General features: G+C 42.0%; 1 protein-coding gene across 1 annotated transcript; it reads left to right on the plus strand.

Annotated features, from left to right (window-relative positions):
• The first annotated feature begins 692 nt into the window (after nt 1–692).
• Nucleotides 693–24,970, plus strand: chrnb2 (cholinergic receptor, nicotinic, beta 2). The gene is made up of 6 exons (XM_061050649.1): nt 693–1,043; nt 15,398–15,543; nt 16,646–16,690; nt 18,081–18,190; nt 20,030–21,158; nt 22,808–24,970. The coding sequence occupies exons 1-6, from the start codon at nt 974–976 to the stop codon at nt 22,958–22,960; spliced, it is 1,653 nt and encodes a 550-aa protein (XP_060906632.1). The 5' UTR covers nt 693–973; the 3' UTR covers nt 22,961–24,970.
• Nucleotides 24,971–25,209: the final 239 nt, after the last annotated feature.

Genomic DNA, 25,209 nt, shown 5'->3' on the forward strand with positions numbered 1-25,209 from the left:
ATTTCAGTTGCCTAGAGGGGAAGTATAACAAAAATGGACATAAGATGAATGTGTCACAGAAGAAAAACTAAAGAACAAGGGATATAAAAGGTCAAGGTGATATGAGTTCTCCAACTTGAAGAGGAAGGCTGAGGGTTAAGAAGTTGTTAAAAGGCATATTAAATGCATTCGTTTGTGTGAGGTGATTTTAATAGGACAATGTAAGTTCTTATAATATTGCCTTGCTTTTACTGAACACATATTCTTTATTTTCTTTCATTAAAATGCTCCTTAGTGCTGAATGTGTCTTCTTTGGCTGCTTGATAAAAAATGCATTAACGAGAAGAAGGGAATACCACTGCAATACAACTATTTCCCCTTTAGGCTTGAATTTTAAAGGTAAAGACAGCGGAGATGAAATGCGCCATCAAGTTTCACAAAGTCACTATAGGTCACAGTGGAGAACCACAAACACTGATAACGTGCCTAGGTGAGCTGAATGTGTGACGTTTGATTTCGTGCGGGGAACACACGGGCATCGCTGAAGTCGAGCTGCGGTGGAGCCTCTGAGGTCTGCCACATCCTCCACTCCCCGCCTCCTCCCCCTTCGCTCCCCCCCCCCCCCCCCCCCCCCCCCCCCCCCCCCGCCTCTCCTGCGCGTCGCATCGCCGAGCGGTGTTCAACACGGACAGCCAGAACCGCACCGCACCGCACCGCACAGCACGACCCAGCGCTCAGCTCACCTGTCCCCCCTTGCAGAAATATTAAGTAGCCTATTTTGCTTCTTTTTTTTTTTTTTTTTTTTTTTGTCGGGCGACGAAGACGTGAGGACCTGAAAGGAGAGCCCTGACGTCATCATGCCAGGTAGAGTCTGAAGGGAGTGTTTAGGTCGTGAGGAGGAGGAGGTGGAGGAGAAAGAGGTGGAACACTGCGGGTGTGCTTGGGGTAGCCTCTCCATCGCGGTGAACACCTTTCGGGTTCGGACGCACGTAAGATGATGGACGGCTGGCCGCCGCCGCCGCCGCTGCTGCTGCTGCTGCTGACCGTCCTCTCCATCGCGGGAGGTGAGTAACTTATCCGTGTAATGGCTCCATCGACGTGCTGCTGTGTGTGTGTGTGTGTGTGTGTCTTCACCTTTAAAGGGCCAAAAATAAAACATAGCTCATCGAGCGCTAGAGCAGGGGATATGAAAATAAAATAACAATGAGGAGTGGCAGAGGAGAAGAAGATGTGGTGAAAATGTCTCTTTCGATGCCGTGTCACCATGTTTCTCGAAACGTTACCCCCTCTAAATTACATAGAAATAGAAACAAATGCCCGAGCTAGTAAGATAAGCGTGTAATGTAACAGGAATGCTTTAATTATGGATACGTGCCGTTGTGCGTTTAGAGCCCCTTACTTTAAAAGGTTACACCACATGTCGTATTACCACAATACATTTATGATAGAATGAACTTGTGACTATGTTTTTTTTTTAATTCGTTCTTTGTTTTTGTTGGGATAAAAACACAGTTTGGCAGCAGATTAGGTTGAATAGCGACACGTTTAGGGACACGAGTAGCATTTTAAAGCATCTTAATTTAACCTGCACATTGCTGCTAATTGGCTCCATAAATGAGCTTGTTCTCTCAAATGAAACACACACATGGCCTAACTGACACAAGGTATTGAGCTCCCTGCCACCGCATGCAATCTAAGTAACATCAACCTGCTGCTAAAAGAGCATTACTTAAACCGTTTCTCTCTGGATATACATTAGAGATAAAGAGGGCTACAAAGGAAGGGACGGAGTAATTTATCACCCAACCCCCCCCCCCCCCCCCCCCCCCCAACTCTCTCTCTCTCTCTCTCTCATTAACACTGAGGTCCTGCATTGAGTGGGCAGGTTAATGAGAGGCACGTTGAGCTAAAACAACTTCAACATCCTGTCATTAAAGGACAAATGATGTGTGATGCAGCAGAACAGGAGAAACCCTCTGCTTCTGTTTAACAGCTTAAACTGATGAACGGTCTCTTCGTCTCCTTAAAGGACGTGCTTTGGGTAGATGAGGCTGTATTTACAACTGTGTTTTTGTACTGTGTCCAACGTGAATGAGGTATCCGTTAAGTGTGAAGCCATTAGGGTGCTGAGAGATATTTCACCTCCCTAAGTTGGCTCTAATGCAGTGTTAATTTCTGTTCAGTGAGAGTTCGCCTCGAGCAGAGAGGAAGCAGCGCGTCAGCTGATTGGCTGAATCAAGGCTGCTTTAAACATTTTCAGCCAAGCCAAAGTAGTGATGGAGCAGAGACCAGCTCACTGCCTTCAAGCAAAAAGACTGTCACGGCCTGTGTAGCAGCACCCATATCCAAACACCCCAACACACCTCCATCCATACACACACACACACACACACACACACACCCATACACACACACACACACACAGGAAAGATGGCCATCTGCCTTGCTTTGACTAACTGTTCATCATCACCCATGGGGACAACATGCTCCTGCAGTCTCTCTTAGACACACACACTCTCTCTCTCTCACACACACACACACACACACACACACACACACACACACACACACACACACACACACACACATTACAATACATCCAGCAGCAAAGACATACAGTGAAGGATCAAATGCTTTGACCTCCACAAATCTGCAATTTATATGTCAGCATCAGCTCGCAGACACACTAGCACGCGCACACGAACACACACACACACACACACACACACAAACAAAACGAGGGATACACTCGTAATACTTCAATAGAGGAGTGTTTGATGTGTTGTTATAATGATTTTAATCATATTGCATTTTAGATATATTCAGTGACTTCATTCACAGGTTAAAGAACCATTTTAATAACAACCTCAATGCTCACAGGGACGCATTATGTACAACAATTATGTAAACTGTACAGCAGTAAGATTATTAGTTTATACAGTTTCTTTTTCTGTTTCCTTGTATCCATTAAAGAGGTTGAAGAATATAAGCAATAATAATTGAGGTGAATGTCAGAACTGGTAACATATAGATTCATTTTGTACAAATATTCCATGACAGTCTGATATATTTATGTTAAAGTTTGATGGTTGTTGACTTGCAAAACGTTTCAGTCTTTTCTATTTATCCTCCAAGTCCCTGTTTATTTTAATGTAACAATACACTGACACAAATTCCTTGTGTACGGAAACCTACTTGGCTCTAGTTCTGACTCTGATTTTGATAGAATACCACATGTGACAGAAATGTTGTCTTGTTTATGACGTGGCTCAAAATTTGCTGAATAATATTTGCCTTCCCCCAAGTGTTTGGATTTGTCTGTTGATCATCCCTGAGTTCAAACAGGGGTACGCTCACTAAACGGGAGAACGATGCCAAGATGATATATCACTTTAAGGAGATTCACGAGCAGTGGAGTGCTAATGAGTCATCTCCCCTTCAAGGAGAAAATCTGATTAGCATCATCCTCAGAGACGATAAACTCAACACACACACACACACACACACACACACACACACACACACACAAGCGTGCGCTCAAACACAGGTTGGAGGACACGCTTACATGGCCGTGAACACAGCTGGAGCGTCACCTTGTGATAACACCTTTAAAGGACGCCCCTCTTAGTCGCAATAAAACACAACACAGAGTTAGAAAAGACAACATCAGAGTAAATTAAGTTGTTAGGCGTTCACACTTAGCTCATGCCTCTTCATATCACATTCTCATATAAAAAGAGCAGAAGAGAACAGACATTTGTCAAGCCTCTCTTTCACGCACAAACCCACACTAGAATGTGAGAGGACACAAGTCATAACAATGACGCTTTTTTTTTTTAAATATAAGACTCTAAAGAAAGTGGTCGTGCAAGGACACTGAAGGACATTCCACCACCTGTCCCAGACTCTGCCGGGAGGCCGCAGCCCTCCTCCTGTGTGATGAGGATGCCTCTTGTCATTTCCCCTGCAGGCCATGCATAATAAACAGGTCTGTGGTGCTGCGCTGACCTGATGCCGGGGTTACTGGATATGGAGCACAGTGCGCAATAGTCTCATCAAGTAAGGAAGTAAAAGTGCACTGGGATTAGTTTTCACAGCCACATTTTTTATCATCTGAATCCCAAAGCCGACATGTTGGATCTTCCTCTTTTCATGTGTGTGTGAGTATTCTTTGTCACTGCACTTATAGAGTATCAACTTACTATTTCTTTTGGCAGTGCCAGAGTCTAGAAAGTTCTGCTCGGTCCGTTTAGCCTGTCATCACTTTTCTGCTGCACAGTTCCAGCTCACTGATCTCTGCGGCATCTCAACCTGCACATTACAGCAGCCCTCCTTTTGTCTCTATCCCTCTCTGTCACTTTCTGTTTCTATCTCACCCTCTCTCTCTCTCCCCCCCGTTTACTCTGTCTGTATCTCCTTGGACCGAATCCCAACACTCAGCAGCAGCAACAGGATCAGATCAGTGGATATTTGGCTGCATCTGTGATTACAAACGCATAGCGGAGGCCTGCATATTTATGTGAGAACATGTGTGATTCCATGTGTTAAACAGCGTGCTCTCATGTGTGATTTGTGCAAGATTGTGAGTGTGCAGCAGTAATAGTAACAGTGCAAAGCAGCAGAGTGTGGCCCTGGAGATTCGAGGAGGCAGAGGGAGAGCACAGAGGTCGAATAGAAACTCAGGCAGAGGAGAAGAAGAGGCAGATAAGAGACGTTTGGAAAGTTTGGAGTATTAATGTTGCCTTGCTCTAAGAATATTTAAGAAAATGGTTGACTTACATACAGTAGAGGCAGGGCTGTGCTTACGTTGCTCTGGTGCAGGTGAGGGAAGAATTGCACTAAAGAGAATACAGCTTTCCTTCCGTCTGTTTATTTTGTAGTTACGCAATAAAAAATCTAAAAGTGCATCAACGAGGAAAAATACAGGCATTTCTAGAAAAAATAATACTTATCGGCAGAAAGAAAGGAGCATTTGTTGTGTCGTTGTTTTTTTAAATCAGGATTGCTGCAAAATACGACACAACCACAAATTAAATCTATTTGTTTTTTAAAGGTTTTTAAAGGGGTTTTATGCCTTTTATTTAGAGGTAAGACGGTGGATAGACCCTGAAATCAAGGACAGAGAGAGAAAAGGGGGTGTGACATGCTGGAAGGAGCCACAGGTCTGATTCCAACCTGGGCCGCTCGCATCAATGACTACAGCCTCTGTACATGGAAATCTGTGTATTTGTGTCAGACGGCATGTGCACATATTATTGTCAGGCAGCCGCAGCAGCGCCAGCATCGACCGGGTTATAACACGGCTGCACGATTGATGGCTTTCCAAATAATAGCTGTTGTGACGGGTGTTTGGGAGTTCAAATGATGGATTTTATTGCTTTGCCTGAAATATGCACCACTACATTTAGAAAGCCAGACTGCCATTCATTTGACAGACGAGCACGTTAGCCTGTAAAATCTCAATACAATACATAATAAATCAACCCTAATTCTTTGTCTTAAATAAAGGGTTTACAGGACACGATTAGTCATACCCTCAGTCAGTGTAACTCTTTATCTGCTGATTCTTTACTCACATGTTCTTGATTTTAACAATTTGAGGAAAACGTGTAGAGCATATATATCTATCAATGTTTGAACATAATTTGTCCTTATTTTGTCTGCTTTAGAACATTACACTGAAAACTTTTGTATATACTTTTGTATAATTGGAATCTTTGAGGTATTGACTAGCTAGAGGTGAAAAAGCTTTATAGGTTCAAGACATGCTAATATTTACTGTTTCATATATAAAGATTACGTAATAAAAGCTAGGCCTTACAGCATGTCTTGGCTAACAAGTTTAAAAGAGTTTGTGAAGTTTTGGAGGTTAAAGCATTTTTTTGGTTTGATGATGCAATTTTGTTCAAACGCCCCCATTAGACAGAGACATAGCATATCTTTCCATAAATGAAGCCGTTGAAGCAGCGATCGACTGCTGTGGATGCTTTCATTCACATCATTCATTTGATCAGCTGGTCTTCTATCATTCACTCTGCATGTAGGATTCAAAGGCTGTATGATTATTGATTGATTAGTAATCCAGACTACTCAATTGATGGCTTTTTTTAACGTGTTCTTTGAGCTCTAGAGTTTGTCTCATGATTGTATTTGATTATTTGGGCTTATGTATTTACTTAAAGTATAGAACAGTGATACTCAACATGCGGCTCTCGGAGCCACATGTGGCTCATTTGGGACTAGTTGTGGCTCTTTTAAGTCCTACTTGAAAAAAAAAAATCCAAAACAAATATTTAATAAGGGAAAGGTTATCAGCAGAAATTATTCTTTGCAATTCATGTCACCGTGTTTCCCACACAGACAATACTCGGGTGCGTTGCCCATGTGTTCACGGTCCCTCCTAACTATAATTGCTGACCTTTTTAAAAATCTGTAAATTTTTGCCTTCGCTTGCAAGCAAGAGAGAGAGGAGGGAGCGAGAGAGAGAGAGAGATAAAGAGAGCGAAATCCGCTGGTACGTCCCTTAAGTTAATGCACTGATTAAGGCTTGATGTCTCTTGTTAAAACTGAAGCTTCTCATGCCTTTGTTTCAATATAGTTCTGCAGCGTCTTGCTGCTGATGCCGTCCTATACTTGTAGTCTATAATTATTGTGTTACGTGTCATTATCAACAAGCCTCCACACACATGGATCACCTGGGGTGATAACAGAGTAACTAACCCTACCCTTAAATAACTAATTTGAGTGTCTTTAGTGTACTGCTAATGAATAATGAAAAAAAAAAAAGCAGAACCATAGCTACCAAAAACAAAGCTACGGAATGAGGGGGACTGGGACAAGATGCTGTTTGTGCTTGAGTGTGTGTAGATAAGAGAACGAAGAGACTTAATGGGAAGTAGGACGAGCAAATTAAAGTCGTTTTTGACAAATTATAGTAAGTAAAAGATATGAAGCACAACTTATACGTTAAAACCTAACAAATATTAATATACACATGAAACCTAACCTAATATAAATAGAGTACAATGTGCTGTCTGTTGCTGTTATGGACTTAAATGATACTTGTGGTTGTAGAGTAAAGTGAAATGTTTCTATAGAAATCGTTAAGCACATACTTTCTTTTTTTGTGCTGATGCGACTGGTCTGTAATGATTACATGCTGTCTTACCTGATTATGATGCTAATAGACAATTATTACACCAGATCATTTCATTAATCATCTGCTGATGAACAACAAAATACCATCTACATGTCACTCAGAGAGGAAATAAATTACTTTTAATTATGATTTACTTAATCCTCTAATGGAGAATATGTTTGTCGGCCAGTTCATGTATGTAAAGTTTCCGCTCTCATACAGAGTGTATTATTGTGTAATCCCTGTTTTCTTCCAAAGTTTTAAGTTTGTTATGACTGTTTTAGCAGCTGAGAACCACAAAGGTTCTTCCAGGTGTCCTTTACATCGTTGTCAAAAGTCAAGTTACATAGAAGGTGGTGATAAAGGACGAAAATTGTTCACTTCTTAGGACAGCTTGCATTAAAACCATAGACTGTATGGAGGAAGCCTGAGTGACGTCAGCCATCTGTCACGGCAGGGGGTTCTGGAGGCTCATCTGCAGCAGCCGCCATACTGGAAATGCTGTCTCAGCCTAACTTTTAGTCAACCTAACGACAGGCTGAGAGCTGGATCTGAGGCGGGTTTTAAGCCTCTTGACGAACTGTTACATCGCACCCGCCTGTCAATCATGTCAGCTACGCGACTAACTATGGACAACACATATCAATCATAAAATCATTAAAAATATATTCCGGTACAGTGTGTGCCAGTGATGACTATAACTAATCAGACATATTTCGTTTATTGTGCCAGGCTGTAAACATGTTAATTTCTGCTGTAAAAAAAAGGGCTCTTTTGCCTGTTGTGTGTATGTGACTTCCGCGGTTCCTGGAGCCAGCCTCAAGCGGACACTCGACAAACTGCAGGATTTTGCACTTCCGCATTGGCTTCATTTTTCAAGGCCGGAGGTTGCCGCTTGATTTATAGAGACGCTACTGCTGTAATGGCGGCTTGTCATCTCTTGGTTCCCTCCCCCACCCCAGTTTGTCTATGGCCTCGTCATTTCAGTGCAACTTCTTCCTTCTTATGCTGCGTGTATTTAATTTCTCTAAAAACATCATCAACTCAGATGCATATGGGATGTTTCATGAAGTTTATATCAGTATTTGACAGCATTTGTGTAAGGTCTTACATCATCATGTTGGCATTAGAAAGCATTACAGACAGTAGTAGATGCACGTGAGGATTGTTAGTGAAGTGTTGTTAACCTCTACTTCTAAATCTATTTTTATTTCTACCCTGTTTTGTCACTATTTTATGGTTCTTCTTGTTTTTCAGTTGCTGTAAAGCACTCTGAATTGCATTTGGTTTGTATGAAAGGTGCTATATAAATAAAGCTCGATTGATTGATTGAACGTTTGGAAAAATATTTAAATTGAAAGAGCACAAAATGAAATGCTTTTTCTTTTCGGGCTGTAGACTTTGCTGAATTTGGCAACCATAAGGCTTCAGCCCTGAGTTAGTGCACAGTGGGATGGCTTTGTGTTTGAAGTGCTTTGATATTGCAGCCGAATGGAGGATCAATTTTAATACCTCAGTTCTATGGCCACTACACAGCCAATTTGGTGTTGCCAGTAGATCAATGGATCCCTCCATTATTGATTCAAGAATATTTCAGTATAAAAGGTCCTTGCTGCAGCCAAAAAGCCTTTTTGGCTGAGTGCAGTGAGGAAAGCAGTGAATGACCCTTCTTTCCCTCCAACCTTTTCTCATCTGACTGAGCTGTATAAATCCAAATCATCACTGTAATCGTCTTGGTGAGATAATTTAATTTAGCTCTCGTCTCGCCCTCATTTTCCTTTCCAGAGTGTTCGTACTCCGGCCTTCAAGTGGCTTTGTAAACTGGAAGCAACACATGCCGTAAAATTTAACAACTGATGCTTTAATGGATCAAATAAGTTTCTTTAAAAGTGTTTTCTTTTTAGTAGAACTTACACACTTTCTTTTGATGTGATGATCAGAAGGGGAGGTTTGATTCAGTTGTGAGGCTGTCCCACACTCAATATGGCTTCCATCTCATCTGCTCCTGCACTGTGTCGCTGACGTCTCAGTGTGTTTGCATGTACGTAACTTCCCTCGCTCTGGAGTCTAATGGGGAGCCCTGCTGAAATATTCATAGTGTCACATTAAGTTTTCAATATTTGCACTGGAAAACAACCAGAATACAACTCGAGCGACCAGCAACATTACAACCACTCAGCTCGGCCTTTGGCATGACTGAGTGTCGTATGTGGAGGCAGCCAAACAGAGAGATCCGTTTTTGTTTTGAAGCATTAGTAAGTGCTGCTGATGAGCAACCGGGTCAGCATGCTTGTGCACACTGATCAGGCCTGAGTGTGTGCATGTTTTATTTTCTGCAGTCTTGTTCTTGAGATAAGAATAACCAGAATAGACTGAGGCTGTTCGGGTCTCTAATTTGTCTCAGTGCCATAAAATATTAGTCTAGACTTTCATCCTGAGCGTGTGCATGCAACTATTTTAGGAAAACTAGACATAAGCAGGAATGAAGAGAATTTAAGCGAGTGCATATAAGCGAAGAGATGCACAATCCTCTAAATATTTTTAAATGACTTGTGTCTGAATCTTCATTTCAGTTCTGGTCTGAGTCAACATACATGTAGCTGGATACATGTGCCAGAGGTTCTTTCTTGTAGTATGTGCTGGAGATGATGCAAAAACTCAAAGGCAGTCTATGCCATGATTTAAAGACCCTTTAATAAAATGTTTTTTACCAGAAGTAGTAAAAAAAAGTAGCACTAGTGTTACGGCTGTATGTCTCCCCGTGCTGTTTGTCCCCTCTCCCCTTCTGTTGTCTCCAGTCCAGGTGAAGCTACTGATTGCACAACGAGGCGCACCTGGCCTCAGAGCTTAAAAGCCCCGTGCTGGCTTCAGGAAGAGAGGCTTTTGGAGTTGAGACTGCTGTGCCGAGCAGTCAGGGATCGTCTGTTGTGTATTGTCGTATTAGTGTCTCAGTTGATCGTTGTTATCATTTAGTCTGTCTGTTGAAAATATACACCCCTTAGTTTTGACTGTGGTAAGGTGCATAGTGTGTTTTATTGGGTTTATTTGTGGGTTGTTGTTAGCCCTGTAGGGCCGCCTTATGGTGGGGCGAAACAACCAGTTCAACGGCCCGTCAAATGTTTCACATAATATCTTAATCCCAAGGAATGAAACAAGCTAACGCTGATGGAGACGATGCTTGAATTTGGATGTTGAAACTCTCTAGTTGTGTTACATCAGCTTAGCCTTGAGCTTTGTTTTGGCTTCTTGTAAAGTGAGTCTCAGTCGTCATCTCCGTAGCCGTTTACTGGGAAGCTTTTCTTCACTGCTTCTCTTTTCTTCAGAAAATAACAGTAATTCTCCTGATGTCACTACTCAGTTGATATGAACATTCAAAGATGAAGTGAATCAGCGTGTGCCTGCTACAAGGTTGAGTAAGCTTGTGAGCAAAGACCTCGTTCAGAAATATATATTTCTATTGATTAAAGTGCATAGTTACTTGAAGGTGCTTAATATAAATATGATGTAATATGTAAAGCAGATATAATATAAGAATCTTTTTAGAACTTGTGAACATTATTTTAGGAATCTAGCCAGATTTGCATGCAGCTTTCTAGTTATTTTGGGTATGAATTTACATTACAAGTAAGGTTTGTGGAAATATAGGGTCTACTTTTTCCTGCGTCATCATTGTTTAAGTGAGCTATATTAGCTTTCTGTCTCAGTGTTATTGCTTTGTGCTTCAGGGAATAATATACATTACTCATATGGCGCAGAAACAGACAGCAATGCTTATTTCCCTCATGAATGTGATCACAAAGAAGACACACACACACACACGTATCCACATAAACAGCAAACTGTCGGTTGTGCTCAATAAACAAGCAGAGTGCTACACGCATGTGATGACAGGAAGTGTATTGATGACGCTGGATTAGCGAGGGAAGGGGCAATAAATGGACAGTGGCTGTCAGCGATGGGGAGATGGAGATAGCAGGAAGGAGAGAGCGATGGAGACAGTCGGGGGAGTGAGAGGAATATATGTGCCTGCTTGGATGATTGAAACATACGTAAAAGTAAAAGAAAATGAGATGGAAGGGAGGAGAAGGCAGGAGATTAAAAGGGGTTGTGATGAAGGGGAGGGGGGGGATCGCGTGTTAGATTACAGGGCATGAATATAGTCTTCATTGATCAAGAGACAGAGGTCATCATTCCTGCTCAGTGAGCACAGCAGCTACAGAGAGAGAGGGAGACGGGGGAGTTAAAGATCAAGGTGGAGGTGTAGAACAGTGTTAGAGAGCATTTCAGAGGCACACATTCATGGGAAAGGTAAAAAAAATAGATCCAAATTGCATCATTATAGTATATTTCCTTTGTACCTTTTTGAATTGGCTTTTTCATTTTGCAGATCTCAAATGCACCTGTTCTGCTTCATGATCACTTTCTATTTATCTTTGTATAATTCCTCTGATTCCTCATGTGCAATCGATAGGGATGCAACTTCCTATCATTTTCATTATTGATCCATCGTACTATAATATTATTGATTCATTTATTATTTTTGGAGTTACAATAGGCAATCGCTCTCCTCCTGGGGATATTTTGTCTATTTTGCTCTGTTATATTTTTTATTTTACTTACACACAGGTCACACATATACACACACAAGAGCTACATGTATTACAGGGTGTTCATTTGCACTTCCAGCTTCCAGTCCACTCTAAATAAAACTGGTCCATGCTGGACTCAAACCGAACTGGCAACCCGGTGCCATATGAAACGTGCATCACTATTTTCACAAGTCTTTGGCAATGTTTTAGTTAAATATGCATTTTATATCCCACCATCAGATCAAACAAAAAAATAATAATATAGTAATATTATAACAATAAAATGTGGGAAAAGGCAATGTATCTTAACATTCTGCTTTATAAGATAATGTCATTGCTTGTTTACAAACTAAAAGATTAATAAATAAGTTCTACTATTGGCAACGTTTTATTTATTCTGGCTATTGTTCTTTTTTTTTGTTAGTTTCATGCATGGGAGTTTAGGCCGAGGGATTTAACAGTATCCTACTGTTGATAATATTTTAACAGTAATATTGTCAGTAATATTTTGATACTTTTACATTCATATTACAATGTTACCATTTCATTAAGCAGACGCTTTTGTCAACATCTGAGAGTAAGAAGCTACGCAAGCAAGGATCTAAAAAGGATAAGTGCCAACAAACAGCTTCAAGTTAGATCAGACACACATACCAACATGTAGTGCACGTAAATGTTGTGTTCACTGTCTTTTGTTGTATAAGTTTCATGCAGCCTATATGGATGTTTTTTAGGGGGGGGGGGGGGGGGATAATTCAAGGGCTTTATCCTGAATTAAAAAAAAACATGTTAATTTATTACCAATCAGTTTTAACATATTTTAATACCCTCTATAATAGTAGATTTAACCCTAACAACATTGGCACCAAGGTAACGGCAACAGACAGCCTGTGTTGATCTTCAGGGGAAACGTGTGAGGGAAAACTGAGAGGGTAAAGGATGCAGTACAGGAGCCAGCAGATGCCAGAGCAAGAGAGGCAGGGAGTGCAGAGCAGGAGGTGCAGGACATCGTGTCTCTCAGTACAACCCCTCCCCCCCTCCTCTGTGCGGTGTTGTGACAGCTCTGCCCTAACTTGAACGCTCAAACAGATAAAACTACAGTCTGCTACAGATGGAGGGAGGAAGAGACGGAGAGGGACAGGGTGAGATGGAGAGTGAAAATAACCCAAAGCTATATAAGTCTGGCAGTTTGGGAGTAGTGAAACACGGCAGAGGAGAATGGAGGGAGACAACACGGAGGCACGGACAGAGTGATAGAGACTGAAAGGATAGCGATAGAGACAGACATCCAGACTAGTTGACTCATTCTTCTGATGTCACGTCTTGTAAGGAGAGTGTATCGAGCCGTGCTGACGTGCTCTAGTCGGCTATCGTGAGTAATGCCACGGTTCCAAGACTTTAAACTCTCAGTATAATACAGAACATTAGCAGTGCCAGGGAATTGCGGGTTTAGGGCTTCTGAGAGGGCTTAAATTGAATGCTAAAGACTGACAAAGCAAACAATAAGAAATGTTCGTGTTTGACAGAAAAACGAGATTCAGTCATGCCGGGTATCCATAAAAAAATGGGGGAGGGGGGCTAGTGTGTGCTTGTCCAGGCAAAATGCATACAGGTGCAGTACGAGAAATGTACTAACTGCTAAGAAAAGGAATAATAATAATAATAATAATAATAATAATAATAACTTTATTTATAGAGCACCTTTTAAAAACACAGGTTTACAAAGTGCTTTGACAAACAGCAAAAACAAGAACAAAGCAAACTAAACCAAACACACAAGAACATTAACAACAGTAAGAACATAACAGATGCAAAATACTAAAAATAATTAAATACAATTCAACAGAAAACAACCCAAAGTGCACGATACCCAACAGACATATATAACCCGACCATCACAAGACCCATCACAAGAACCATCATAAGAACCCAGGCAACACAAGAACCCAACAACACGAGCTGAGACCAAGAGGACCAAAGATTTAAAAAGATGTAAGAAGCTAAAATAGATAAAAGCAAATAAAAAGATAACAGCAATAAGAAGGTAAGAGCAGGAAAAGAAATAGAAACAAGTGGTTAAAGGATCAAAAAAAACAAAACTATAATATTAATAAAAATACAGAGTAAATATAAATATGAAACATAAATAGACTATGGTCCGCACACTGTTCAGCTTCCAATGGGCAACTTTATTTAACCAGGGCAACGTTTTGATCTACTCGATCTTCCAACCATGAAAAGGAAACACACACAAATTCATTGATAACAATTGGACGTCACCAATGCGTTTAAAAGGTGATTAAAATCACAGTCTAAACCAAATGACAATTTAAACCAACGAAATGTGCCTATTTGTGGACTTGCATTAGTCTACAGCTGCTAGCAACACGTATGTCGCGATCAGATTATGGAGCGATGCTTCGGGAGCAGATCTACACAGCACCGCCAGCTAGCTAGCAGCATCTGTTTGCTAGTTGTACCAAACATTGGCCCAAAGCACACCGCAAATGGCAGAGGTAGCTACAGTATTTTTCAGTTCACAATGCTAACTTTAAAGTTTAAATGCAGCTAAGGCGTACAGTCCTTTTCCTCACCTTCCCCTCAGAGTCCTCAATATTCTCCACCGGTCGCAAAATGTCTCGTCCACGTTAGCATTGAGGATGCTAACGTGATGCGTAGTTAGCAGTTTAGTTTGCACTTTCTGTTTTTTTTTTTAGCGTTAACATAATTAACAATATCAATAATCGACTAAACTATTGTTCAACAGAACTTATTATGTTTTACCAATGGGTTTTTTTATATAGTCGCACATATACTGTTTACAATCAAAAATAAGTCTTGTAAGCATGTGCACTACCGCCACCTACCAGCAGGTGCACTAGCAGGAAAGTTCAACAGGCAACTCTCCTGTCACTTGAACTTCATCTCGTAAAAAAAAAAAAAACAGCCTATAACATTTTCAGTTCTTGTACATCTTTTTATCATAGATGGTTTATATAGCAAAAAAGAAAGCGAGTCGATGTCTCAATGTATTGTGTAGGCCTACTGTATGGTAGCTCAGTATGTAGGGACTTGGGTTTGGAACAGGTTTTAGTCCTGGTACGGACTGCTGAAGAGGTAACAGGTCACTTCTCGAACACTGACTTGAGCGAGACAGTTTCCTTGTGTGCTGGGACATCTGAGGTCACCTTGAGTAAGACACCAAACCCCAAACAGCTCGCGCGCGCTCTTACTCTGGGATTCCTCTCCATAAATGCATGTCCATAGGTCCTGTTTGTGCCTGTGTGTATTTCAGGCCTTTGCTTGTGAAGTAGCATGTCTCTCAATAACAGAGTGTAAACCCGAATTCCCCCTGTGGGATTAATACAATATATAAATACAATAAAAATTCAAAATTAATTGTTTTTCTTCAATAAATATTTTCATCACAAAATCAGTTGGGGGTGGGGGCTCATCAGTTCCCTATTACTGATATTTATAGTCTGTTCATTTCTAGAAGGGGTAGTAAAATCCTGCTATCCACTTCGCCCTCCTGCCGTCGTTGTCATGGATAGCCAGGCTTGATGTAGCAAAACACAGATTTATGCTCTTGTGTTTTTCACGACGGACATATCCGATTAAATTCAGAAATGGCAGCTACATTTTTATCTCACCACAGAAGCAGATGATGATAATGTGTTTCTTGTTACAGGAGGCCTTGGGGCAGACACAGAGGAGCGATTGGTGGAGCATCTCCTGAATCCAGCCCATTATAACAAACTGATCCGTCCTGCGACTAATGGCTCTGAGCTGGTCACTGTGCAGCTGATGGTATCGCTGGCCCAGCTCATCAGTGTGGTGAGTGTGAACACTTGTTGGACTGTGTGTCGGAGTCTGTATTTGCCTGTCTGAAAACACGGATAACCAATAATCTAGCCATCGTTTAATTTTCACTAAATTTAAAAAACGACTCAAAAACATTGTATAAACCATTAAAGTGTTTAGTAAGCTGTTAAGACTGCACTAATGCTGATTAATGTCACTGTTCTTTTTGGAGAATTACATTTTACTCAATGGATTTTGACACTGAAAATTCTGATTTGTTTTTAAGCTTCATGGTTAAAGCCAAAAAATGAAGTTGTCTAGTTATGTGAATCCCAGGAAACCTCTTGCCAGTCTGTTCATCATTTGGTCTTTGGCCTAAGGCCTGAGCTGCTCAAGTTTTATGGAAATCTATTCAGAGCATGTCTTTGTTCAAGGCAAACCAAAAAAGCAACGGTGGAAGTAAATGTTCAGATCTAGTAATACCGCATTTAGCTACACTTGCATGCACAGAGTCTGTGCATGCAAGTGTCCGTGCCAAGGCTAATACAGCATATTCTATGTTATCAAAGCCTGCAGACAGAAACACTTTATATTCAGTGAAGGAGAGGTCAATAGAATGTCGTTTAGCTGAATCGGCATCATCTCAGCTCTTCAATTATTATGGATTTCAACAATGCAGAAAAGTTCCCACTGCATTTTTCAAAAGCAGAAAATAATCCTAAATATAACAGCCTGGTTTCCAAAAATCTTCCACCAATTAAACACAATTGAGTCTTGTTTTCTTTCTGTGACCCTGCTGACAGCATACCAAAAGACAGTCAAACTTCAAGATTTACTTTTTCCATTTTCATTTCATGTTATTTCTTCATGTGAACAGCTAATCAAACAGACAAACACATGAGCATTTACCAAACAGGAAGGTCATTACCAAACACATTATCAGGCCCAGATTTCACAAATGTAGGATGCTGTTTAAAAAATATTATTCTTTTAAATCTCAGCTTTGCTGTGTCAACTCCATGCCACTTAAAAAAACAAACAAATGTCACACACATCCTTCAACCTGTTGTAAGGGCTATAATGAATCACTTCACGATAATAACGTTTTTAATGTACATGTCTACTTCTTCCTCAGCATGAAAGAGAACAGGTGATGACGACCAACGTCTGGCTAACACAGGTGAGACTTCCGACTCTCATTCTCATTTGACACAAAGGGAAAAAAATAAACATTATTTGAATAAATCCAATTTTTTGTCTTAATTTTTGGATGGTTTTATCAATGATTTCACAGCTTCACAGAAAGTTCACCACAAGGAACTTGGATAGAAGTGGCATATATCATATGTTACCTATATCTGCTATCTGATTTACAATATATAATCACGGTCCATGGTGTTTTAAACCAGCAGACCATACTGTAGCGTATGAACAGTGGAGTGTTTGGTGGAGGGGAATAGATGCATCCCTATGTTCCACATGTTTCACTAGTTGTGGCTGACAGCAAGTTTAATCCTGCCTCCTCTCGTGTGGAGCAGCAGCTCAGAGAAACGACATGACTGGTGAAGTGTCAGAGACACAGAGATACATCAAATAATACATGTCCCTGAAAAAGAAAATCTGAAGGAGAAATATTAGAATTGGGTTGGTATGTATGAGATTGAACCTGTTTTTTTGTTCACACCAAAGAAACAGATTAATAATGATCCGCTGAACACCTGTTTTTTTTCTGTTTGTGAATTAGGCTGCTTATGATTTTGCGTGAGACCTTTTATAACCTGAATAATGCACCTCTGACTGGGCTGCGACCCTTCTTTATATAAGGCTGGCTTATCATGTACTTACAGCTGAGCTCTATTACATGGTGGAGCATGAAGGTGCGCACATTTACACATGATAGGTACACAAATGCATCCACCCACACACATTGTGAACATATGCGCCTGCTTTTGAGAGCAGGTGTTAGAACAGCTCACACAGGCATATGTTCAGAGATATTTAGATATTTGTGACACAAAGATGAGAGCTTTCTCATTTTAAATGAGATGGTTTTAAAGTTCTGTCTTACCTTCACACACACACACACACACACACACACACACACACACACACGTCTTATACGGATTTATGACATGTAACGGAGCATAGAATGGCCATCAGTGCTACAACAAGATAATGCTGTCTCTAACAAGAGGTTACACAGAGGACATTACCAAAACACAAAAATCACACACACACACACACACACACACACACACACACACACACACACACACACACACACACACACACACACACACACGGGGACAACCTCTCTGTCGATGATGCAGTTTTAATTTGGATGATTGGTTTTATATTCCAGGGTCAGGGTTGACATGATTGCTACTCTTGCTCTCTCGCTCTTGCTAGAAGGACTGACAGCACAAATTGTTCCCTAGGCTTACACAGCTCCTGATGTGTCATATTGACCACAGACTGGCCGACAGATGGACAGACTTTCTCTCAAGTCTTCCTGCTGCTGTTTGATTGGTGGATGAGTGACTAAGCATTTTGTTTGTATTGGCCCTCAGGAGTGGCAGGACTACCGTCTGACTTGGGTCCCTGAGGAGTTTGATGGGATGATGAAGGTCAGGCTGCCCTCGAAACACATCTGGCTGCCTGACGTGGTGCTCTACAACAAGTGAGTCACTCGCTCACCCCCCTGTCCTCACCTCAGAAGGCACACAGTGGCCCATACATGCGTGCATGTATGCTCATAAACATGCACAAATAAAGCATATACAATGCTCATATTGAACAAATAATGTTTTAGAGCTCACTCCCAGGTGGTTTCATTCAGCTCACTATAAATAAGAACATCAATTAAAAGCCAGAGATTATACATGCAGGCAGCCACACATGACTGAATATGTCTGCTGCAATCACTCATGCCGTGTTACTATACGGTACCTCCATGTCTCATGAGACACTTCAAAGATGGAGTCATCTGCATTCAACACATGCAGAGAGATCAGCACAACTACATGTACAGTAGATGTCTTAATGCACTTGAACGCACATGTTGAAACACAATTTTTTTTTCTTCCTGAATTTCTTAAAATGCTTGATAATCAACAATTTTTGCATTTGAATTCAAAGTCAGTACTAAGAAAAAACATTGCCTCTACAAACGTATCAATGACATCTTGTATAATTTGCATAATGGAAAATATGCAGCTGGCCATGCCTACAGTGTAGGCGGGGATGAATCCATAAGGGAGACAAACATTCAGCTCTGGAGCCCTTATTGATCCCCATTCACATCCTTTGTTCAATGTTTACTGTGTGCACTCGCTCACCTTCAACTACCCATCCAGTACAAACAGAAACAAAACAACTGTCACAATGTGTAGTGCAGGAGACGTGAAAGGACACAAAGTAGAATTTACAAAACAACACCTTTTCTTCATTTATTTGCTTCCTTCTTTGCTCTACTGCCACTCTAGAGTTAAGCATAGGTCTTGTCAATATGGTTAGATCAGCCATATGGTAAATGCATGCCATGCAAAATATTAAACATTCAACGACATTAAAATACATTTCATTTATAAGTATTTAATTACAATCAGCATGTCTGACGTAAGGATGCTGCAGACCACTGGTCTCAATGTAATGGAAACTGGAGTGTCAGCCTACAGTATGTAAATCAGCTCATCGGAGTGCAGTGATCAGTCTGTCTGGCCTTCTCCTCTTACCCTGCCTGTGTCTTTACTTTACTAAAGATTAAAAGATCCCTGATCCACAGAGCTCTGGATAAAATGATCATGTTAATCCCACAAACCCCAGGTCGACAGGCTACACCCTCCAAGTGTTCTTCACTGCGTCAAACCCCCGTCTCTCACCTTAACAGGAGGATTATCCCTCATTTAGAAGTCTCAGTTTGATTCTGAGGCTAGATTAGCAGTGAAGTAGCTGTTTCTTACAGGGTCAATCAGTCAAAATGTAGGAATTCTAAGTCACCTCTCACAGTGTTAGCCATCATTAATTAGCTTTTCTTGCCAAGATCTTGAGTAGGATGGAAATTCAATCTACAGCTTTAATGTTGTCAGCTGACTTCTAACCCGAATGTGTCTAATTCGAGCCGTTTGACTCGACCTGGTGTGACACGAGGGCCGATTTTCCTATTTCGTCTGCACGTTTAGCTTGTTCCTTTTAGTAGCATGTGTCAGCAAGTTTGTAGTTGTGACCCTGCTGCCCTGAGACAATTCAAGGCTTCAGTCTCTCTATATTTTTACTTCAGTGTCTGTGTGTGTGTGTGTGTGTGTGTTTCATAGAGCTCTGTAGTAAACCCATATTGCATAATAAGATGCGTCATGTTTTGCTAATCATTAGACTTGGGGGGAAATGACCCTCTCATTAGACTTCCTGTTTACATTATTGTTATTTTTTAATTAAATCTCCACACGAATGTCTGTATTTGACCATTCCTCTTTTTTGTCTGCCTCCTCATCCTTTTCAACTCTCTCCATCTCTTCTTCAGTGCTGATGGCGTGTACGAGGTGTCTTTCTACTCAAACGCTGTGGTCTCCTACGATGGCAGCATCTTCTGGCTGCCCCCAGCCATCTATAAGTCAGCCTGTAAGATCGAGGTCAAACACTTCCCCTTTGACCAGCAGAACTGCACCCTGCGATTCCGCTCCTGGACCTACGACCGCACCGAGATCGACCTTGTGCTGCGAGCTGATGTGGCCAGCATGGACGACTTTACGCCCAGTGGGGAGTGGGATATCATCGCCCTGCCAGGCAGACGAAATGAGAACCCGGCCGACCCTGCCTACGTGGACATCACGTACGACTTCATCATTCGTAGAAAGCCTCTCTTCTACACCATCAACCTCATCATCCCGTGCGTGCTCATCACCTCACTGGCAATCCTGGTCTTCTACCTGCCGTCCGACTGCGGCGAGAAGATGACTCTCTGCATCTCCGTGCTGCTTGCGCTCACTGTGTTCCTGCTGCTGATCTCAAAGATTGTCCCTCCCACTTCACTGGACGTTCCTCTGGTTGGGAAGTACCTGATGTTCACCATGGTCCTTGTCACTTTCTCCATTGTTACCAGTGTGTGTGTGCTCAACGTGCACCACCGCTCCCCCACCACACACACAATGCCCCCCTGGGTTAAGCTGGTGTTCCTCAACAAACTTCCTGCTTTGCTCTTCATGCGGCAACCTAGAAACAGCTGCGAGCGCCAGCGGCTACGCCAAAGAAGGAGGGCACAGGAACAGAAGGAGGGAGGGCGCAGCGGGGAGGCTGGGGCCTTGATGGTTGGGCTTGGGCTGGGTGGTGCAGGCGGGAATGGTGGGGGAGCATCCACAGGGGTGTTCGGAAAGGAGGACAGTGACCCGTGCACCTGCTACGTGAACCGGGCGTCAGTGAAAAAGTTTGGGGGGGATCTTGGAGGAGCAGGAGGAGGGTCCATGGATGGGCTGAACAGAGTGAGGGAGGGCCGGGAAGGGGGGTCCGGAATCAAGCCACGGGGGAAGCCAGGACCAGGAGGTCCCCCTCTGACTCAGGCCCTGCTGGCTCAAGCCTGCCCAGGGTTTGAGGAGGCTGTGGAGGGAGTACGCTTCATCGCAAACCACATGAAGGGCGAGGATGATGATCAGAGTGTGAGTATTCATTATCTATCTTAATCTATAAACGGCATTGCGTTTTAGTCGGAGCCTGACCAACACTGGACTTTTAAATTTGATACACATTTTTAATTTTACAAAAACTTTGGCTAAAGATGCAGTTCTTTAGATACGGTTTAACAAATGACTTTACAATAATTAAAAGATTCAGATTTAAAAAAAACAAAAAAAAAACAGCTTTAATTACTATGAATATAACAACATCATCCCCTGACTCTAGTCCTGTTACTATAGCGCACTGATCTGATCTTATTGGCTGCAACTTCAATGTCTTGTTTCACTATTGCATTTCTGAAGCATAGCAAAAACCTAACACAGCACACTACGTGCTACAAAAGAATTTGATACTTTTGGTTTGGAAGAAACTGGAACACATTTAGTCCTAGGTAAACATTTTGGACCTACACTTTCAGGTAGCCAGAGAGACCAATTTTAACTGTTCCATGGCTGCTAGATGTGTGAATAGGCTTCTACTGACTAGAACATTCACAATATCAGCTTCACTCCACACAGATGCATACTGATTTTTTTCACTTTACGTGATAACATTTAAGATGTCTAGGTATTAATAAAAGCACATACAATTAATTATATTTTTTGACCTTATTTTACATAAAACTATAAAGACAAGGTTAAATTTCCAGGCAGGTGATGCTGCTGATAAATCCTCTGTGCTGCTGCAGATTACTTGTCTGCAATTTCCTGCCAACAACACAAATACATCTGTGATAAACAGATGTCACCTTATAATACCACCATGCTCATGTTCTGCTCGGGCTTTTCTCCATATCGAAATGAAATATTATCTTGTTGCTGTGTGTATACAACCTTAATATAAACCATCGTATGTTGTGTGCATATGTTTTCTACCATGAAGCGCATCATGAGCAGCGCGGGTCTGTCCGCTCGGTGTCATATCATGTTAAAGTGAGGACCGAGCCTAACAGCAGAGCAGTTTACATCTGCTGTTTCAAACACATGGGGGGGACTACAGCAGAGCATAAGCAAAGGAGACGGATCTGGTGATGCAATCATGGTCCTCTGAATATTCAACGCAGACATATAATTATAGCAGCCGAATGACGTGAGCATAGAGAACGAGCACAACTGGAACAGCGGCGCAGAGGCAGAGTGAGGGTGGCATCTTTTATCGCTTTCCCTCAAGGCATCTTAGGAGATCAGCCTTCTCTCCTGGACTCAAAGAAACTGACACGGGAATTAACAATCCGCTATAATTCTGTCTATCATAGACATAGTAACCATCCCGTTGTCATGACGACTGCTTTATAATCCTCCTTCTTCTGTCTAAGTGCATGCCTCGTCAGATCCTCCTCCTCTCTCCTTCCCCAAGTTATCACGGCAGGGTTACAGTGTCAGCACATCCTCCGTCTCTCGGCCCTCCATCACTCATGCACGTCCCTCACTTCCTTCTGCGCCTCTGTGACTCAAGTGTGACCTCATCAGAGCTGTGCGACGGACAAGTCTCCACTCACATTAACCCTTCACCTCTATTAACCCCCCGCATAGGGAGAGGCAAAGTCAGAGATGGAGAGAGAGAGAATCAGAGAGTGTTTGATTCTGCTCACCTTAATCTTTCTGTTCCCTTTGTCCCTCCCCGTCTACAGGTGAGCGAGGACTGGAAGTACGTTGCCATGGTGATCGACCGCCTCTTCCTGTGGATCTTTGTGTTTGTGTGCGTGTTTGGCACACTGGGCATGTTCATGCAGCCACTCTTCCAGAATTACACAGTCAAGACCATCACCAGTTCGCCAGGCTGACCACTCCCGGGCCCTGAGCACGCTGACGGACAGCTCCCCCGACCAATCAGCACAACAGGACATGAGCCGGCGATGGTTGTGGGGGTTGGTCCGGATTTTATTGTGTCTATTTGGACTGGAACCAGAACTGGATCTGAACAGTAATCAAGCCCATTACCTTTATAGGACTGATTTTTGCAACTAACAACCGTTTTTCTTGTATGAAGACAAAGGAAAACATTATCATAGACTCTAACCTCCAGATGTTTCATGGACTGACCTCCCTTCTCTGGTGGAAAGGTCCCTCCATCCCTGCTTTCCTCCTCAGTTTATCAGGGAGCAAGGGTGCTCTGATTAACTTCTTGTTAAACCTCACGTCGGCCACTTTTTCTCGCTCGACGCTGACTGCTTGATAGAGACTTGACAACGGCGACTTTACGTGTTCATGATATTGACTGATGTCAGTATGAGCCAATCAGAAAGAGCAGGGAGGTTCAGGTCAAGGTTGTGATATATTGATTTTATTTTTCCAGGAATTCACTGTCAGTGAACTGATTCAGTATATTTTATCATAGCATAGCCGCTTACCACAGTATAGCATTAGGAATATATTATTAAGATTTCTCTATGTTAGCTCATGCAAGGGTCTGTCACTGATAGAGAGGCTATGATGTGTTGTATGATTGTATAGTTAAAAAAAAAGAATGTGATACAAACTGTGTTACACAGCCTGTGATGCGCACACTATCACATTGTGTACATGCAACTGACGGCGTTGTAAAACACATGCAGGAGAGTTGGATTGAAGAGTGAGGTAACGATATTAGATGAAAGCCGTGGGGAAGTCATAGATTATGCATGGACAGTTTTTTGCTTAGAGAGATGTGAACATTAAGTAGAGAGCAGCAGAACCAGTGCTGGAGTACTCAGTGCTGCAGACAGATGAGCTTAGCTCCAGAGAAACTGAGGAATCTGAGCCAAGATGGCGGATAGGACCTCCTATATCCCTGACAAACACGGATATAGGAGTATTTAGAGATCAGATGGTTCAAAGATCAGTATTGGAACATGTAAATCAAATTATTTTGATGGAAAGATGGGAATTTTATTATGAAATTGAAGCTATTATGTGTATTAAGTGTAATTTTCATATTTCAGTATGTAATGTTCAGAGCGTATGTATACAAGAGTGTGTGTTTGTGTGTGGGTGTGTGTGTTATGCGTGCCCCATGCCCTGATGCATTATCAAATCTGTCAGTTCAGAACAGCATACTGTATGTGCATCTCCCCCCTCCTTTCTGTCTGCAGTCCTCTGCCCTTTATCTGGTCTTCCATGGACAAACACATATCTGACATATAGTCCAATTAAAATAACGACTCCCCACATTCTCTGCACACATATTCTTTATGGCAGTTCTCCTTTTTTCATCGCCGACTGGATGATTTTCTCTCATTTCTACATTTCCCAGGGACAACCAAGCTAGAGGCAGAAGGTACTTTTCAGGCACACGGGGAGGAGAGAGGTGAATTAAATTTTCAATGAACAAGAGAGAGAAATGACAAGAGCGCCGATGCTGAAGCAGACGAATCAGGCGACGAGGCACAGATGCAGAATCATAGGCCGGAAACACAAGGCAAAAAATGGCAGGGTATGGTTTCAATGTCTTTGATTTTATGTTGATGTAGCAGCTGTGGAGCAATGGACTGAAAATATGATAATCTGATAACAGCAAGAAAATACATCAGTAAGGAAGGAATGCAGCAGGATAGGTAGAGACAAAAGACTGTTCAAATTGTTATTGCATATAAAAGCCACCATAAAACTCTGAAAATGCTCTCCAATCTTCAGTCACTGTCACTACGTTCCCCCAGCTTTTTACGGTAGTGGCTGCAGCTCAGCTAAGTGTTGGACTCTCTCTGTCTGTCTCTGGAGGACAGGATTTTCCAGAGGGGGAATCCCCAACAGATCCTGAAACAAGTGCAAAAAGCCTCTCAGAGACCTGTGAAAAACTGAAGGCTACACGACTCCACGTGAACAAAAAAAAAATAGTGCTGCTGTCAACTATTTTTTCCCTCTCTTTCTGACCTTTCCACTCTCCTTCCTTTCCTCTTACGTCCTCTCTCATAATCCACCCCCCTCTCTCTCCCAGCCCTCACCTTCTCCTTCCTGACTCTCAAATCTGCTCCTGTGCACACACACCTTAACCAGTCCAATAAAGGTTGTAGGTTCAGGTTAACCAACATGTGTGTCTGTGTGGCATGTTATTCTT

This window comes from Labrus mixtus, chromosome 11 (genome assembly GCF_963584025.1).
Source record: "Labrus mixtus chromosome 11, fLabMix1.1, whole genome shotgun sequence".
Classification (NCBI taxonomy): domain Eukaryota; kingdom Metazoa; phylum Chordata; class Actinopteri; order Labriformes; family Labridae; genus Labrus; species Labrus mixtus.

What these genes read in the sequence shown, in the direction of transcription:
- chrnb2 (XM_061050649.1), top strand. Translation starts at nt 974, where the DNA reads ATGATGGACGGCTGGCCGCCGCCGCCGCCGCTGCTGCTGCTGCTGCTG. An exon ending in CCAACGTCTGGCTAACACAG is followed by an intron (nt 16,691 to 18,080) that starts GTGAGACTTCCG and finishes ATTGGCCCTCAG; the next exon opens with GAGTGGCAGGACTACCGTCT. An exon ending in GACGTGGTGCTCTACAACAA is followed by an intron (nt 18,191 to 20,029) that starts GTGAGTCACTCG and finishes TCTCTTCTTCAG; the next exon opens with TGCTGATGGCGTGTACGAGG.